Raw genomic sequence first — 17,551 nt, 5'->3', positions numbered from 1 at the left:
CTCCTCACTCACTCCTCACAAGATGGCCTTTATTCCTCCGAGTCAAGCGGTGTGGGGACGCTGACATAGCCGTGTCAGCTCTCTCTACAATGGTGGGCCTTCAAGACACGCATCCTGGAGTGCTGTTGTACCACTTCTGCCGACTAGACTAGATCCCGTCGCGCGGCCACTCTACTACGAGTTTACTGAAATGTATGCACTTTCTTTGGATACTCGGGTGATATGAAGTTCATGGAAGTCTCCGACAAGATGGCTAGTGTCACCTACGGCCGGCTATGGACCTCTCACAGAGAAGGTGAAGATGGTTTGCGACAAAGATACCCAGCGAACACTGGAGGAGCTTCCTGCACACACAGAGCTTCAATAGAGAGAGCGCCTCGCTGCTGATGGAGCTGTTCTACTGGTCGGGACTATCTAAGCAAAGGATGGGAAATCTGATGAGATTCTACCTCCATCACGGAGCTTTCTATGGCTGCTAATGATGGTAGTATTCCTGAGAAGGAAAGTTCCCCTACTGACATTGATATGCTCCAACTCTGCACTAACAATAACCACTTGGTGAGTCACTTCACCAGCCAACAAGGGACGGCTTTACTGATAAGTATTTGAGAGAATTGCAACATCTATCAAGCTCAGAGGTTATGGAACTACTCTGTTGCCCGAGGCAGTCCAGGTCATACGCGGTGTGGGTATAGAGGTTGTTCCCATGGAGACAGTGGCCGGCTATGTTCTGCATCCACATGCTGACCCAAATCGACAAACATTCAAACTGTTGTAATTATCGTTTTAAAATTTGTTTTATTTTTGCAAAATAATTTTTGAATGTTCCATCAAGGGGTATACCTGGTGTACAGCAGAATTAAAAACTGAACAATAAGAACAGTGAGGATAAAAATAGTATAGGCAAAGAAGTGTGATATGGTGTTGGTTGCTATGCCTCCTCCCTTATGGTTGGGAAGGTAGGTGGAGGGGATGACCCAGTGCTGGTGGTAGACCCAGTGCTGTTGGTACGCTTGATACGCCCACCAAATGAGCCGAGGATCATCCTGTACAAGGAGGTGTGGTGGTGGGTGTGGTAATAGGTGTGGTGGTGGGTGTGGTATAATGGGTGTGGTGGTGGGTGTGGTGGTGGGTGTGGTATAATGGGTGTGGTGGTGGGTGTGGTATAATGGGTGTGGTGGTGGGTGTGAGTGTTAGGGGTGTTTAAAATCACGCTACAAATACATATAATTATGGGTAAATTTCTACAGCCATAACTTTAGTAGCGTTGATGCAATTTCAAAATGTTTGTAATATTCTGAAAGAGACCTTTCACTTTCAAATGATGTGTTTCAATCCAACATTTAGATGAGGAATAATTAGTCATTTTTCAGGCTTGGTGTGGCCAAAATAATGGGCCGGCAAAATTATCGCTTAAAATTAATACAAGGTTTGATGACACCATTTGAACGTTCTCTTTCTAATATTGGATTCACAGAATATTAATTAAGTTATGGCAGCTGAAGATCCCCCCCCACCAGTGATTACACAGAGGGTAGCTGAAGACCCCCCCCACCAGTGATTACACAGAGGGTAGCTGAAGACCCCCCCACCAGTGATTACACAGAGGGTAGCTGAAGACCCCCCCCACCAGTGATTACACAGAGGGTAGCTGAAGACCCCCCCCACCAGTGATTACACAGGGGGTAGCTGAAGACCCCCCCCCCCACCAGTGATTACACAGGGGGTAGCTGAAGACCCCCCCCCCACCAGTAATTACACAGAGGGTTGTAGTTGTTGACTGTTGTAATCCCATGACAATTATCTTACTACTTACACTCCAAATTGATGCTGTCAAAAAATACAACTCACTTGAGATCTTGGTATCTCTTCCTCTCTCCACTGTTATCTGGAGGCTCAATCTCAAAGGATGCCAATTGCAGCTCTGTATACAAGTGTACAGGGTTAGGCTATAGTGTCCACACACAAGCACAGTACACACAACAGGGGCGGATCCAGGAATTTTGAAAAGGGGGGGCAATTTGAAGAAAATTTTTACTAAAAAAAGTTTTTTTAAAGCTCAATCAGTGTAGCTTTTCTGATCATGGATTGATTGATGCAGTATGACATACATAGTAGCAAGAGATAGCAGAAATGGATGGAATCATCTTGCTCTAAGTCTTCAGCTTCAAAAGTCTACAACTAGAGATCGTCTGCATGCGATATGCTGCAATAATTGATTTTTGCTCTAAGCCACACCCACTTTGTGAGCTAGTTTTATTCGAGCTGGTCAGAAAGGGGGGGGGCACGTGCCCCTTGTGCCCTGCACTGGATCCGCCACTGTCACAAGCACACAGTATAGTGTCCACACACAAGCACAGTATAGTGTCCACACACAAGCACAGTGTAGTCTAATCCATGCAGACAATCCATGCAGACAGTGTGTCTCACCGTCATCAGTGTGTACTGGGATGGTCATGAGATAATTGAGTGCTGCTCTCACTCTCGGAAATGGTAACTGTGGAGGGAGGTAATAAAGAGAGGAACAGATGAGCACTAGCTCTAACAGCGACCCTCACCACTAGCTAGCTGCTCACACTCACCACAATGTCCTTATAGCAGAGGATCTGAGAGACAAGACGTGCCTGAGCAATGCACTTATCAAACCTGATCAGACCACTCGGGGTTCTGTGTGTGTGTGTGTGTGTGTGTTTGCGTGTGTGTGTGCGTGCGTGTGTGGGTGGGTGGGTGGTGTGGGTGTGAGAGAAGTGGCAGTGGCATAAGATCTCTAACCAGGGAATGCATCCACAAGTTGTGTACATACATATTGAGGCACTTGCCATGCAGCATGCACTATGTTAGCCTCCTTCACCGGCTGGGAAGTGCGGCCTGGGATCGAGGCTAGCACTAAGTCTATTTGTGTTGAGTTTGACACTTCTATCTATATGCTGTAGAGCTGGTATAAGCTCCAACCAGCTAAAAGTTATAATTTTCCATGTAGAAGTCCCTGGCATACTTGTCCACCACATAAAGCATGCATGTACTTACTTGCCACTTGATTGCTGCATGAAGTAGATGTCCTTGACAATGAGACTGAAGAATGGAACTACCCATCTCTGCCCACTCTTGCCTTGGTTAGCCTCGCTCACTGCCTTCTCCAAGTGATGGCGATAGATGGAGAAGTTGCCCATTGGATCCATAAAGTCCTGGAGTGTGTGGAGTGTGTGGAGTGGGCGGGTATGTGTGGGTGCACGTGTGTGCGAGTGGAGTGGGTGTGGGTGTGGGGATCTTACCTCGATTGATTGTAGTTTACCGCTGGTTACTCTCGATCGCTGCAAATGTGAGGCAGACAATTCAAAGCAGTATCTATACTCAAAATCACTCACTGTTTTCTTTAATCTTGTGACAGAACTCATAAACAGACCAGCTACATAAGACATATGGTTATCGTATTACCATGGCGACATACATACTCACCACAGATTGCCATGTAGGAGTTGTAGTTATGCAGTCTCCGACATTCTAGTGCTGTGTCAGCAAAAAACTCTATCAACTTTCCTCTACTTTTCTTCTTTTCCGCCTAAAGGGGGCGGTGCATTGTTACCACGGTAATATCATGCAATCATGAGCGGCCACACAAGAGAAACAATACATTTCTTAACGAGTGCTTACCACACATATCTCCGTGGCAACGAGATAGCTAAGTCTATTGAACCACTCCACATAAGCCTCCAGGTTACTAGTCTTCTTGAGATCTCGATACAGTGGCTGTGTGTGTGTGTGTGAGGGGGCGGTGTGTGTGTGTGTGTGTGTGTGTGTGTGAGGTGTGATTATTTCTTACCTCTGCCTCCGTCTTCTCAAATGCTTGTATGAATTCCTCTGGTCCAATGTTGTTGAGCCGCTCCTGAGAGGATGATAGTCAGGAGGTGCAACAATGGACATGTCAGACGTAGCTATTAGCTGCATGAGAGGCAAGGGGTTCCCCACCTAGGATCTGGCAGACTCATTAACTACCGTATAGCGGGTAATTTTCGGGGGACAAAATATTCGTGGTTCAGCAATATTGAAATATTTCGTGGGTAATGTTTTCGTGGTTGGAACTTGCACTGCATGTAAAGGTAGGCAAGGTCGCTTCATTCGTGGGTAAAATATTCGTGGTCAGACCTCCAACCACGAAAACCACGAATATTTTGCCCCACGAAAATTACACGCTATACGGTATATGGCTTTGAAAGACCAGTGAAGGAGACTCATTATTCCTAACTTGCCCGGCCCTGCATGCTGGATGGCATTAGATACATGAAGTACCTCTACCTCTCACCATTTCAATATGTGTGAGCTGCTGTGCTAGAATAGTGGGGTCCTCACATACTGACAGTAGGTTGACTTGAGTGGTGGGGTCGATGAGTCTATCCATTGCCACAGCGTTCACCTGGGAGAGCACATGCTCGTACTTATCAAGAACACTTAGTTTTTGCACTAGAGCTGACTGCAACTGACCCACAGAGCGACGTAGATCCTGCAGTGAACACTTATGTGATAATTATTGGAGCTAAACGTGCAAGAAATATTTTAACTATGCTAATTGACAAAGTTGGCATAATCATAGAAAGGTAGTTGTTTAGGAATGTTGATCTAATGCATGAGGTGATGTTTGACAAATTGTAACATTCTCAGAACTGGTACAGCTAGCCCAATAGCCAGAGCCCCACACAACCACTCACTGGTAGAGCTAGCCCAATAGCCAGAGCCCCACACAACCACTCACTGGTAGAGCTAGCCCAATAGCCAGAGCCCCACACAACCACTCACTGGTAGAGCTAGCCCAATAGCCAGAGCCCCACACAACCACTCACTGGTAGAGCTAGCCCAATAGCCAGAGCCCCACACAACCACTCACTGGTAGAGCTAGCCCAATAGCCAGAGCCCCACACAACCACTCACTGGTAGAGCTAGCCCAATAGCCAGAGCCCCACACAACCACTCACTGGTAGAGCTAGCCCAATAGCCAGAGCCCCACACAACCACTCACTGGTACAGCTAGCCCAATAGCCAGAGCCCCACACAACCACTCACTGGTACAGCTATATTAGCCCAATAGCCAGAGCCCCACACAACCACTCACTGTGGATATAGCAGCACATGTCTGGGTCAGCTCCTTTAGTGACCTCATCATCCTCTCATCTCTGAAATCATACGGATACATCTCGGTCCACTCACTGCACAAGGGCAGAGGACATAGTGTTATATAGAGCATCTTTAAACGGCCAGAACTTTAGTTACGTTGGTTCAATAACGTTGATTTTATGATTTTATAGAAAGCTTAGAGAGAGGCCTTTCATAATAATAATTATTATTATCTAAAGTCTATTTTTTGGAATGTTTTTAATGGCCTATATACTTATAACTCGTTGTCTTTTTCGGAAAATGCGGCCCATTTCAAACATACCATCTCCTTCTAAGCTTAGAAAATCTTAAATCGTTGAATGTGGACCATCAGAACTCTTACAGAGTCTATTATACTCTCCCATGCAAAACCAGGGAATGTGTACATTTCCCTAGTCCATGCATATGCTAATGACTGGTCCTATTACACACATACCTGAGACACTGCACCATGTTGTGCCCTGGTCCTTCATCACTCGGCTGTGTGGATGGTGTAGTGGGTGGAGGGTGAGGTAATTGAGATGTGTGGGTAGTGTAGTGGGTGGAGGGTGGGGTAATTGAGATGTGTGGGTAGTGTAGTGGGTGGAGGGTGGGGTAATTGAGATACGATTGGTCAACTGTAAATACTCACCTTTCCTGAAGTATTGAATTGCTTCAGTCGTATGTGAAACATCTGTAATGATATACACAAGAGCACTCACTACAAGTATATATGATACTTGATAGCACACATTGAGACATGATACATGGGAGTATTAACAATGGACACTATACATCAAACAAGATATGCCATCACACTCCGATATCCGATACACGACACAGCTGAGGGATGCACACTACACACACTCCACTCACTCACCACACACACACACACGCCCACTCACCCTGGTAACTCGACTAAGTAGTTCATATGGTTTAATGAACAATCGTGAGCAGAGGAGGAAAGCGAACATGTACGTCCTCTCAGGATAATGGGTTTCCGTGGGAACCAGTAGTGTGACCAGTTCATTGAGTGATCCAGCCACTAGAACACCATCCTTATATTGCAGCTCCTGTTCACAGAGGGTTAATCATGATTAGAGGTTTGCTAAAGTGATTGCTCTGAACTAAAGTTATGGCCAGTCAAACATCATGTTAATTAGAGAAATGCGGGGAAATAAGTTGTTTGATGGATTATGATTAGGTTAACTGACATCAGTGTTTTGTCCTGGAGCAGCGACCATGGAACCTTGGAAGAACCCAGGAGAGAGACCACCACCCTACACACACACACACACACACACACACACACACACACACACACACACACACACACACACACACACACACACACACACACACACACACACACACACACACACACACACACACACACACACACACACAGATGGGTGAACATATTGTACAAGTAATGTACGTAATAACTTACGTTTGCTTGTACATCCGCTGCAGTCTTGGGTACGAGGTGATCAAATACTGACGGCTGTGAGTGTGTGTGTGGGTGTGTAGATGTGAGTGTGTGTGGGTGGTAGGTGTGTGTGGGTGGTAGGTGTGAGTGTGTGTGTGTGTGTGTAGGTGTGAGTGTGTGTGGGTGTGTGTGTGTGTGTGTGTGTGTGTGTGTGTGTGTGTGTGTGTGTGTGTGTGTGTGTGGCTGTGGCTGTGTACCAACAAGTTATAGCATTACCTATTACACACATGCAGCAACCATATGATATCACTCACACCTCAGACAAAAATGCACACAACCAGAGAACACTCGTGTAGTTCTCAGGGAAATTATGTTTATAAGTTGTCATTATTGAAAGTAGTGTCTAGTTTATCAAAAGCTGCCAAAGAGACACCCAGTCTGCAGTCAGCTCATAGACTATATTTCCTCCAGTAAAGATGACATGCCAAACATGCATGCATGATAGATGTCTCTATACATGTCAGCCCCTAGGATGCCCCAGTGTGTGTGTGGGGGTGTGTGGTGGGCATGTTGTGTGCATGGTGTGGCTGTTAGACTCACTCGTGGTTTGTGGGCAGGTTTCATGACTATTGCCGGGAGACTTCTCGACACTTTCATCTTTGGTTGCCTCTGCACCATACGAGCCTCGGCAATATCCTGCATCTCCTGAGCCAATCTCTGATGCTGCATCTTGATACGCCTGAAGAGAAGGGGTGAGGGGTGAGGGGTGAGGGGTGAGGGGCGAGGGCGAGGGGCGAGGGTGAGGGGTGAGGGTGAGGGGCGAGGGAGGGAATATGGCGTAAGTACATATTCTAGATGCAGAAATATTTTCAGGAAAACAAGTTGAGTAATTGTTTAGTTGATATACAATTATTAGAGAATTATAAGAATGTCATTATCTGATAGTGACACTGCACACACTGCACACACTGCACACACTGCACACACTGCACACACTAGTAGCTGCTGTTAGGGTAAGTGACACTGCACACACTGCACACACTAGTAACTGCTTATCACGCTCCATTGAAGCCACTTACAAGTAACTGTTTTCCTGCATCTCCAATTCCCTTGCCTGCACAAGAGTAAGTAAGCACACAGTGATTATGGTCATAGTACAAGCATGGCTGTCTAAGAACAACACAACATCGATTGCCCCTCCCATATCACCTCGTACAGACAGGCCCTAATCTATAACTGAGTGTATGCAGTAATGGCCCTCCCATACTTACCCTCTTGGAGTCATCTCCAGCATCAGAGTGCTTGCTGGCCTCTACTTCAGTCTTGAGCACTCGTAACTTCTTCTCTTCTGCTTCCAGCAACTTCTCTGTGACCTGCAGATAGAGTAGTGGAGAGGCAGGTCTCATCACTGGCACCTCCATCATGCTGGCTGGTTGGCTGGCTACACTACTAGTGCACAAAGTCTAGACCATATACAGTGTCTAATGGATAGTAGTCTAGTCTGTATGCTGGCTAGCTACAATGGTGGTTGAGCTGTGTGCTCAGTGGGAGTAGATGTATGATACATGGTGGGAGTGGCTCTTTGGAGGATCAAGTTTCAGTGTGTTGCTTTAGACTACTGCTACTGTTGTGTCTAGCCTAGTACACTAGTGATACTGATAACTTAATTATGTAAGCAAATAATTTATTACAAGAACATGTTGGGGAGTTGGAGGAAGGCTGGTCGAAGCACTCACACCCACACACTTATGAAGAGTATTAACTCACCTCGAACTGTATACTGAATAGATCTGTTCCTGCTTTGCTCTTAGGACCAGCCATTACCAACACCAAGGAGAGGAGACAAGAGCTAAAGAAAACTAAACTAAAACTGCAACTACTTTGTAAACAACGAGCCCCACCCCTTTTTGCAGCTAGTTATGAGCCCCTCCCCTCTTTTGTAGGTGTTGTTATGATCTGAGTTGAGGTAGCTATGCAGACATGGCCTCTTATCACCTGGAGGCGCTGAGGAGACAGAGACTCATCGACAGAGCACACCAAGCAGCACACACGGTGGATCATGAGGTAAGTAACTACCGCAAAACCTTTGATACTATAATAACTATACCTTATTGTGTAATTTAATATACACCATACTGTTAACTGTGATGGTTTATTCCCACTATAGATACCTGCAGCTGACATAGTACAGTATACTAGCAAGCAAGGTTCACAGGGAAGCAGAGAATCAATAAGACCAAAGAGTGCATCCAGTATTGCTCAAACTATGTCAGCCACCATTGAAATTGGAAATGACAGTTGTACAGTATCGAGGCACACCAGTCGTCCAGCCTCAGCCATTAGCTCAAAGAGTGTAAGCAGTCAAGCTAAGTCCAGTAGACCTGCATCAGCAAAGACCACCCCTACTAGCAAAACTAGGAGCCAAGGAAATTCCATAAGCAGTCGAAGATCCTCCAGGCCTGCATCAGCTTCTTCTTCCCACACCAAGACTAGCATACTATCACCAGAAGGTGGAGTCAGTGCTGCTACACAAGAGCCCTCAGAAGGAACAAGATCTCTGTCCAGTTCAAGAGCTACTAAAGTTACTATCTCAGAATCAGGAACTGCAGGGAAGAGTCGCTCCATCAGTGCTGCCTCTAAACAGTCGTGGAGCTCTAGGGCCGAGATTAGAGCTGATGAAGTGAGGAAGGAGCTACACAAGTAAGTAGGCTACCTGTACAGGGCCTGAGGCATTGTATACGTACTGTTGCTGCAGTTGAACTCTATATACTGAGTATCTACTCTTGTTTATATAGGCATATCACATTAATTGCCACTCAATTACCGCACTTACTATACTGCCCTAGTAGTGTCACCCGTTAGTACCTCACACGACGTTAGTGCCTCACACGACTGTCAGTGCCTCACACGACTGTCAGTGCCTCACACGACTGTTAGTGCCTCACACGACTGTTAGTGCATGCCTCACACGACTGTCAGTGCCTCACACGACTGTCAGTGCCTCACACGACTGTCAGTGCCTCACACGACTGTTAGTGCCTGCCTCACACGACTGTCAGTGCCTCACATGACTGTTTATTGAACGCTAGGTGTTACATAGTGATAATGTGAGAACACAGCTCATTAATTGCTGGTATATACCATGCACTTGCAGGCAGGAGCTATTTCTGAGGGACAGTAATCTCGTTATGGGTGACATACAAGTGGAAGAAGAGTTGCAACTAACCAAGAAAGAATTACAGCTAGTTTGATATAAGCATGCTTGCATAATGTATTAGTGTATTACAAATTTGGATGTACATTCCTGTGTGGTTTATTTTCTTGAGACAAAAATATATAATAAAGAAAATGTACGTATCATTAACTACTATAGCATGTAATTTTCGTGGGGCAAAATATTCGTGGTTTTTATGGGGTTGGAGGTCTGCCCACGAATATTTTACCCACGAATGAAGCGACCTGCCTACCTTACATGCAGTGCAAGCTCCAACCTAGCCTCGATCCCAGGCCGAGTTTTCGCTTTTATAACGGTTAGGCAAAATTGTTCGCCTAACCGTTATAAAAGCGAAAACTCGGCCTGGGATCGAGGCTAGCTCCAACCACGAAAATATTACCCACGAAATGTCTCAATATTGCTGAACCACGAATATTTTGTCCCCCGAAAATTACCCGCTATATTTGCAGGGCCAAAGAGGTGCAGCTATAATATAAATAGAGCTAGTCTAGCTATTCTGTCTAGAAGTTAAATACAAGTTGCGACATTGATAGCAATGAAGTTCAGCGTGCTGTTACTGCTTGCAATAGCTCGGAGCTGGCCGGCAGCAGAAGGTCTACATCACTGCAAACTGACTAGATCAGGTTCTAACACCAATCTGATTGTGACAGAAGATGATGGTTGCACTGGCAGTGTGCCAGTAGCCAAGTGTGCAGGAGACTGTGCGTCATCCATGGTACCTCGTGTCTTCACCCAGTAAGCGAGCTTGCTAGCTAGCTATCTACTATCATAGCTAGATATGTTAGCTAGATCTAGATGCATTTATTACTGGCTGCATTGGTTTTCATTACACCGTTCCTCTCACACACTAACAGGGAGAATATACCACAAGAGGAATCTCTCAACTCTGTGTTTGAACACAGTTGTTATTACTGCGGAGTTGTGGGCCTAAAGCTAGGAAGGAATGTCACATTTCCACTATCCTGCCCCAATGGTCACACTCGAGAAGGCAGTAAATATCTCGAGCTCCCTGTTCATTGCCTATGTATACAAAGTACATTTTTGAATTGAACACAATACCTCAATATTATTGTTGGCATGTTGTACATGTATGTGGCAGACAGAATCTGATATCTTAATCATTCCATATTAATTTCAAGGGTGACAAACTTTATTGCAATGAAAGCGAAAATTCGGCCTTCAAAATCGAGGGCGTCTATATAGAGCCATAGATATTCGCACGTACATCAGTACAGTATAATTATAGTAACTGCAGTTCATGAGTTTCACATTCTAGATACATTGCTCCCAGATCTCAATGCCTCACTTGCTACCTGCTATTATAGTTGCTCTCTCCTTGGCGGGGGTGGCCCACACCAGGACAGACTGCTCCCTCGCTATAACTACAGTTAAGTTTGAATACACTACAGGAGAATATGCAGGCTGCTCTGGACAGATTAAGACTGCTAGCTGCTCTGGGGACTGTTACTCTGCAATGGAACCAAGAGTCTACCTGAAGAAGTATGCTACTATAGGAGTATCCAATTACATGCATAGTATTAAAATGGACAATGTGTATTACGATCCACCGGCTACTATTAAATCTCGCTAACGCTACTCTCTTACCCCACCCCCCAGAGAGGATGCCCCCCAGGGAGTAGACCTCACCCCCTTCAAGCACGACTGTAAATGTTGCTCTATCATCGATAAGGAGTACATACCCAAGATCATCAAACTGACATGTGAAGATGGATCAGTCAAACAGAAGGAAGAGGATGTGCGCTTTGCTACAAAATGTCTGTGCACTCCATGTAAACTTCTTCCAAGATAGTTGAATGCTGAACTATGGACAATCATTTCATATACTGCTCTATTATGTTATTAATGTACGTTCAAGAGAGAAATATACCACCCATTTATAATATCAGTATCTGTAACAACATCAGTGTCAAATTTCAGCAACGCTGTGATAGTTTTGACCTCCTATATAGTGCATGCAGTGTATACTAGAGGACACACTAGTCTCTTGCCAGGCTGTGTATTGTCCACCTGACACCAACACTAGCAATGTATACAGTACACAGTGCACTAATTGATAGGTGTTGAATTACACAATATGATGAGGTATAAAGTTCTGATGAAATCAAGAACAATACACATACAAATGACATGTTGTTGCTATACTGTCCGCCCTAACATGTTTGACTGCTTTATACACATGCACAAAAGCGCCCTGCTGTAGAGTAACATATCATATACCTGTCCCATGCAGCACCTAACTCTAGCATGCCAGGCTGGAAGCCTTAACAGAACCTCTGATCAATAGAAGTTGCCCAACTGCCACTGGTGTGGTCACAGTTGAAAGCATTCCAAGCAAAATAAACAAACAACAAAGTCATATATCCGGGCTCCAACACAATCACATCTGCCAACACCACCGTATACTTCCCAATTACTGCATGCCCCATCCCCCCCCCCCCGATACTGCATGCCACCAAACAAACTAAAGGAAACAAGATTATAAACTGCACAAAAACTAAAGTCCAAGATATAAATATTAGCACAATGTATATATAATTATACACACACAAACAGTATAGCCGCAACACAGGACAAAAAAGGACATAATAAGGGAAAAGTTCTCTTAATTGATGACACCTTTGTCACGCCCTATACTAATGAATGCATCGGTCCACATCCTCTGTACTATGCACTGCTGAGATCTGCACTCTGATCCTGGCTTGCCCTGCGGCAGGGGAATAACCATGGTTACAAGGATCGAGAGGTCAACAAGAACAAGACTAATAGAGTGCACGATATTGTGCTTGCAAGTATACATCAGTGCAGATCATTGTGTGTGGCCAAGAGTGGTGTGGCCTATACAGTATATATAGGGGGCTCCAGTCTACACAAGAAGTAGACAATTAGTCAAGGAAATGGGTGGTCATTGAAAATGCTATAGAAACATGAATACAGGGTTGGGTTCCAAGAGAGTGGCTCAATAATGGCCATTAACACAGTATAATAGAGTGAAGACAAAACAGAGACTATCAGCTGATGAAGATAGAGTGGCTAGTAATGAGGCATGTAATATATAATGAGCTGTGTAAAGGAGCCTTCTAGATGGTTATGTGTGTAGATCGATCTATAGAGAGTCAATGCCTTTGCTCACCTAGACTCGCAAGCCGTCACTGTTGCAGTTCGCCTGCAACAGTGACGGCTTGCGAGTCTATTGCTCACCAGCATTCTACACTGTTGGGGACAATGGATATTTTTATAGCAGGTGAGAGAACACCTTCCAGCTGATTAAATCCTATAGCCTCGATCCCAGGCCGCACTTCCTCATGAGGACTAATTATATTATATATCCTTGCTTCCAGAGAGTTAGGAAGTTCAATTCCTGGAGGAGAGTACGAGTGGCGACTTTAGGCCAGTGGAGAGCGATCGATCCTAACCGATCCTAAGAGAAGAACCACGTAAACGTTGTAAACTTTCCAAGGTATTGATTAGAATGGTGCCTGTCCATCCAAAAGAAGCTAAGGGAGGATATAAATTATCTGACTCACTGCAAATATCTTGCCTGGACCAATCAAATTGCGGAATCATTACGTAATGCTTTACAGATTTCTCCCCTCCTTAGGCTTAGCCTCGAATCCAGGCCGATTATTTTATTCTTAATCGGCCTGGTCTCGAGGCTAGCCCCTTTTCTTTCTTTATAACCTCTACATATTGGGACACACAGAACAGTACTGTAGTATGAGTGATAGGCAATTCTTGCAGGCACAGAGCAAACCATACAAATAAAGGGGTGCTAGAAGCTGAGACTGTTAGTGTCATTGATGTTCTTCATGTTGGAGACACTCTAAACTACACAATTCCATGTTGCAGCTTTATCACAGAGACAGGAGTGCCTGGGGTGCTTCTCACAGGGATCTTGGAGACAGGAGTGCCTGGGGTGCTCCTCATAGGGATCCTGTCTCCAGGATCAAGAGTGCTTCTCAACAGAGACAAGATCAAAGTGCCTAATTGCGCATGCGCATATACTGTGCTAATGCCCCACCTATCCCCGTACTGGAGGTGGGACTTGCCATTGATGATAAGAGCACAGTTCTAGTTCTGCAGATTCTCATTCATCATTCTCTCAGATCGTCTCAATGCCTCACTTGCTACCTGCTGTTATAGTAGCTCTCTCCTTGGCGGGGATGGCCCGCACTGACACTATGAAAGGCTGCTCCCCTGTATCTTCTATGGTGTCATATGAATACACTACAGGAGAATATGCAGGCTGCTCTGGACAGATTGAGACTGCTAGCTGCTCTGGGGACTGTTACTCTGAAATGGAACCAAGAGTCTACCAGAGGAAGTATGATATGCTACTATAGGAGTATCACAAATGTTGTGTACTAATGCTGCAAGAATTGCAAATAAACGATAGATTTATTCTGTTACTCTTGCTCCCCCCACCCCCCAGAGAGGATGCCCCCCAGGGAGTAGACCTCACCCCCTTCAAGCACGACTGTCAGTGCTGCTCTATCAGCAGCAAAATAAATAAAACTTTGCCCGTCGATCTGACATGTGAAGATGGATCAGTCAAACAGAAGGAAGAGGATGTGCGCTTTGCTACAAAATGTCTGTGCACTAGATGTACACTTCTTCCAAGATAGTTGAATGCTGAACTATGGACAACCATTTCATATACTGCTAGCCTATTATGTTATTATTATTCAAGAGAGAAATTATACCATCCATTTATTGATATCAGCATCTGTAACGTCAGTGTCAAGCAACGACTATTTGTGATTATATAATAATAGTGCATGCAGTGTACTAGGGGACACACTAGTCTCTTGCCTGTGATTATGGGGACATACTAGTCTCTCTTGCCAGGCCGTGTATTGTCCACCTGACACCAACACTGTAGCAATGTATACAGTACACAGAGCACTACATGTACTGAGCAGTTTCATAAGTATACGAATGACATGCACAACCAGTTGTTGCTATACCACCTCTAGTAGCTATGTGCTCAACATGTTTGACTGACTATACACACAGAAGCACCCAGTACATATATACTGGTCCCATGCATGCAACATTGCACCATAAGAGTGTGTGACTGCACTAGAGCATGCCAGGCTGGAGGCTCTGATCAATAGAAGCTGCCCAACTGCCACTGATGTGGTGAGTTGAAAGCATTCCAAAGCAGGCAAACATGCAAACAACAAAGTCAAATTACATCCGGCTCCCAAATACCCCCCAACACCACCATACCCCAATACCACCATATCCCCCAATACCACATAACAGTGGGAGTTGAAGTGCTTGAGGGGAAGCTTCTCTCCCATTAGAACCCTGCCAATACCATCATACTCCTCCACTATCCCGTACCCCAGCCTCTACCACAAACAAAGGAACTTGAACAAGATTATGCAAACTGCACAAACAATTAACAACTAATGAAAGTCCAGGATATAACTACACACAACTATACACACAAACAGTAGCCCAACACAGGACACAAAGGACATGATAAGGGAAGAGTTCTCTTAATTGATGACACCTTTGTCACGCCCTATACTAATGAATGCATCGGTCCACATCCTCTGTACTATGCACTGCTGAGATCTGCACTCTGATCCTGGCTTGCCCTGCGGCAGGGGAATAACCATGGTTACAAGGATCGAGAGGTCAACAAGAACAAGACTAATAGAGTGCACGATATTGTGCTTGCAAGTATACATCAGTGCAGATCATTGTGTGTGGCCAAGAGTGGTGTGGCCTATACAGTATATATAGGGGGCTCCAGTCTACACAAGAAGTAGACAATTAGTCAAGGAAATGGGTGGTCATTGAAAATGCTATAGAAACATGAATACAGGGTTGGGTTCCAAGAGAGTGGCTCAATAATGGCCATTAACACAGTATAATAGAGTGAAGACAAAACAGAGACTATCAGCTGATGAAGATAGAGTGGCTAGTAATGAGGCATGTAATATATAATGAGCTGTGTAAAGGAGCCTTCTAGATGGTTATGTGTGTAGATCGATCTATAGAGAGTCAATGCCTTTGCTCACCTAGACTCGCAAGCCGTCACTGTTGCAGTTCGCCTGCAACAGTGACGGCTTGCGAGTCTATTGCTCACCAGCATTCTACACTGTTGGGGACAATGGATATTTTTATAGCAGGTGAGAGAACACCTTCCAGCTGATTAAATCCTATAGCCTCGATCCCAGGCCGCACTTCCTCATGAGGACTAATTATATTATATATCCTTGCTTCCAGAGAGTTAGGAAGTTCAATTCCTGGAGGAGAGTACGAGTGGCGACTTTAGGCCAGTGGAGAGCGATCGATCCTAACCGATCCTAAGAGAAGAACCACGTAAACGTTGTAAACTTTCCAAGGTATTGATTAGAATGGTGCCTGTCCATCCAAAAGAAGCTAAGGGAGGATATAAATTATCTGACTCACTGCAAATATCTTGCCTGGACCAATCAAATTGCGGAATCATTACGTAATGCTTTACAGATTTCTCCCCCTCCTTAGGCTTAGCCTCGAATCCAGGCCGATTATTTTATTCTTAATCGGCCTGGTCTCGAGGCTAGCCCCTTTTCTTTCTTTATAACCTCTACATATTGGGACACACAGAACAGTACTGTAGTATGAGTGATAGGCAATTCTTGCAGGCACAGAGCAAACCATACAAATAAAGGGGTGCTAGAAGCTGAGACTGTTAGTGTCATTGATGTTCTTCATGTTGGAGACACTCTAAACTACACAATTCCATGTTGCAGCTTTATCACAGAGACAGGAGTGCCTGGGGTGCTTCTCACAGGGATCTTGGAGACAGGAGTGCCTGGGGTGCTCCTCATAGGGATCCTGTCTCCAGGATCAAGAGTGCTTCTCAACAGAGACAAGATCAAAGTGCCTAATTGCGCATGCGCATATACTGTGCTAATGCCCCACCTATCCCCGTACTGGAGGTGGGACTTGCCATTGATGATAAGAGCACAGTTCTAGTTCTGCAGATTCTCATTCATCATTCTCTCAGATCGTCTCAATGCCTCACTTGCTACCTGCTGTTATAGTAGCTCTCTCCTTGGCGGGGATGGCCCGCACTGACACTATGAAAGGCTGCTCCCCTGTATCTTCTATGGTGTCATATGAATACACTACAGGAGAATATGCAGGCTGCTCTGGACAGATTGAGACTGCTAGCTGCTCTGGGGACTGCTACTCTGAAATGGAACCAAGAGTCTACCAGAGGAAGTATGATATGCTGCTATAGGAGTATCACAAATGTTGTGTACTAATGCTGCAAGAATTGCAAATAAACGATAGATTTATTCTGTTACTCTTGCTCCCCCCACCCCCCAGAGAGGATGCCCCCCAGGGAGTAGACCTCACCCCCTTCAAGCACGACTGTCAGTGCTGCTCTATCAGCAGCAAAATAAATAAAACTTTGCCCGTCGATCTGACATGTGAAGATGGATCAGTCAAACAGAAGGAAGAGGATGTGCGCTTTGCTACAAAATGTCTGTGCACTAGATGTACACTTCTTCCAAGATAGTTGAATGCTGAACTATGGACAACCATTTCATATACTGCTAGCCTATTATGTTATTATTATTCAAGAGAGAAATTATACCATCCATTTATTGATATCAGCATCTGTAACGTCAGTGTCAAGCAACGACTATTTGTGATTATATAATAATAGTGCATGCAGTGTACTAGGGGACACACTAGTCTCTTGCCTGTGATTATGGGGACATACTAGTCTCTCT

At 45.0% G+C, this 17,551-nt stretch overlaps 2 protein-coding genes and 4 long non-coding RNA genes across 6 annotated transcripts; 4 read left to right on the top strand and 2 right to left on the bottom strand.

Annotated features, from left to right (window-relative positions):
• Nucleotides 1–778: 778 nt before the first annotated feature.
• On the bottom strand, nucleotides 779–8,480 carry LOC135343100 (ras-GEF domain-containing family member 1B-like). Its single transcript, XM_064540056.1, has 21 exons — nucleotides 8,321–8,480; nucleotides 7,825–7,926; nucleotides 7,633–7,667; nucleotides 7,154–7,292; nucleotides 6,575–6,628; nucleotides 6,339–6,404; nucleotides 6,030–6,197; nucleotides 5,777–5,818; nucleotides 5,582–5,625; nucleotides 5,105–5,198; nucleotides 4,301–4,498; nucleotides 3,821–3,883; nucleotides 3,652–3,747; nucleotides 3,457–3,559; nucleotides 3,366–3,406; nucleotides 3,273–3,311; nucleotides 3,028–3,185; nucleotides 2,583–2,667; nucleotides 2,431–2,497; nucleotides 1,852–1,924; nucleotides 779–1,046 (listed from the first exon to the last, which is right to left on the bottom strand). The coding sequence occupies exons 1-21, from the start codon at nucleotides 8,372–8,374 to the stop codon at nucleotides 932–934; spliced, it is 1,836 nt and encodes a 611-aa protein (XP_064396126.1). The 5' UTR covers nucleotides 8,375–8,480; the 3' UTR covers nucleotides 779–931.
• Nucleotides 8,457–9,906, top strand: LOC135343102 (uncharacterized). Its single transcript, XM_064540058.1, has 3 exons — nucleotides 8,457–8,617; nucleotides 8,721–9,253; nucleotides 9,708–9,906. The coding sequence occupies exons 1-3, from the start codon at nucleotides 8,534–8,536 to the stop codon at nucleotides 9,802–9,804; spliced, it is 714 nt and encodes a 237-aa protein (XP_064396128.1). The 5' UTR covers nucleotides 8,457–8,533; the 3' UTR covers nucleotides 9,805–9,906.
• A 308-nt stretch (nucleotides 9,907–10,214) lies between these two features.
• On the top strand, nucleotides 10,215–11,729 carry LOC135342845 (uncharacterized). The gene is made up of 3 exons (XR_010396970.1): nucleotides 10,215–10,523; nucleotides 10,643–11,288; nucleotides 11,406–11,729. It is a non-coding gene; the product is annotated as an uncharacterized LOC135342845 (long non-coding RNA).
• Nucleotides 11,730–13,013: 1,284 nt separating this feature from the next.
• On the top strand, nucleotides 13,014–14,550 carry LOC135342813 (uncharacterized). Its single transcript, XR_010396929.1, has 3 exons — nucleotides 13,014–13,050; nucleotides 13,148–14,130; nucleotides 14,239–14,550. It is a non-coding gene; the product is annotated as an uncharacterized LOC135342813 (long non-coding RNA).
• Nucleotides 14,551–15,173: 623 nt separating this feature from the next.
• LOC135342841 (uncharacterized) lies at nucleotides 15,174–16,058 on the bottom strand. Its single transcript, XR_010396966.1, has 2 exons — nucleotides 15,910–16,058; nucleotides 15,174–15,415 (listed from the first exon to the last, which is right to left on the bottom strand). It is a non-coding gene; the product is annotated as an uncharacterized LOC135342841 (long non-coding RNA).
• LOC135342815 (uncharacterized) lies at nucleotides 15,916–17,453 on the top strand. The gene is made up of 3 exons (XR_010396932.1): nucleotides 15,916–15,952; nucleotides 16,050–17,033; nucleotides 17,142–17,453. It is a non-coding gene; the product is annotated as an uncharacterized LOC135342815 (long non-coding RNA).
• The last annotated feature ends 98 nt before the right edge of the window (nucleotides 17,454–17,551 follow it).

Source organism: Halichondria panicea, chromosome 10 (assembly GCF_963675165.1).
Source record: "Halichondria panicea chromosome 10, odHalPani1.1, whole genome shotgun sequence".
NCBI classification, from domain to species: domain Eukaryota; kingdom Metazoa; phylum Porifera; class Demospongiae; order Suberitida; family Halichondriidae; genus Halichondria; species Halichondria panicea.
Note: the sequence above shows the minus strand (reverse complement) of the source record. Positions and strands in the feature narration are given on the sequence as shown.

Coding starts and splice junctions, on each gene's coding strand:
- LOC135343102 (XM_064540058.1), top strand. CDS start 8,534: ATGGCCTCTTATCACCTGGAGGCGCTGAGGAGACAGAGACTCATCGAC. Junction 8,618..8,720: donor CACACACGGTGGATCATGAG/GTAAGTAACTAC, acceptor TTCCCACTATAG/ATACCTGCAGCTGACATAGT. Junction 9,254..9,707: donor GTGAGGAAGGAGCTACACAA/GTAAGTAGGCTA, acceptor ATGCACTTGCAG/GCAGGAGCTATTTCTGAGGG.
- LOC135343100 (XM_064540056.1), bottom strand. CDS start 8,374: ATGGCTGGTCCTAAGAGCAAAGCAGGAACAGATCTATTCAGTATACAG. Junction 3,748..3,820: donor TTGAGAAGACGGAGGCAGAG/GTAAGAAATAAT, acceptor ACACACACACAG/CCACTGTATCGAGATCTCAA. Junction 3,407..3,456: donor CTCCTACATGGCAATCTGTG/GTGAGTATGTAT, acceptor TGTCTTATGTAG/CTGGTCTGTTTATGAGTTCT.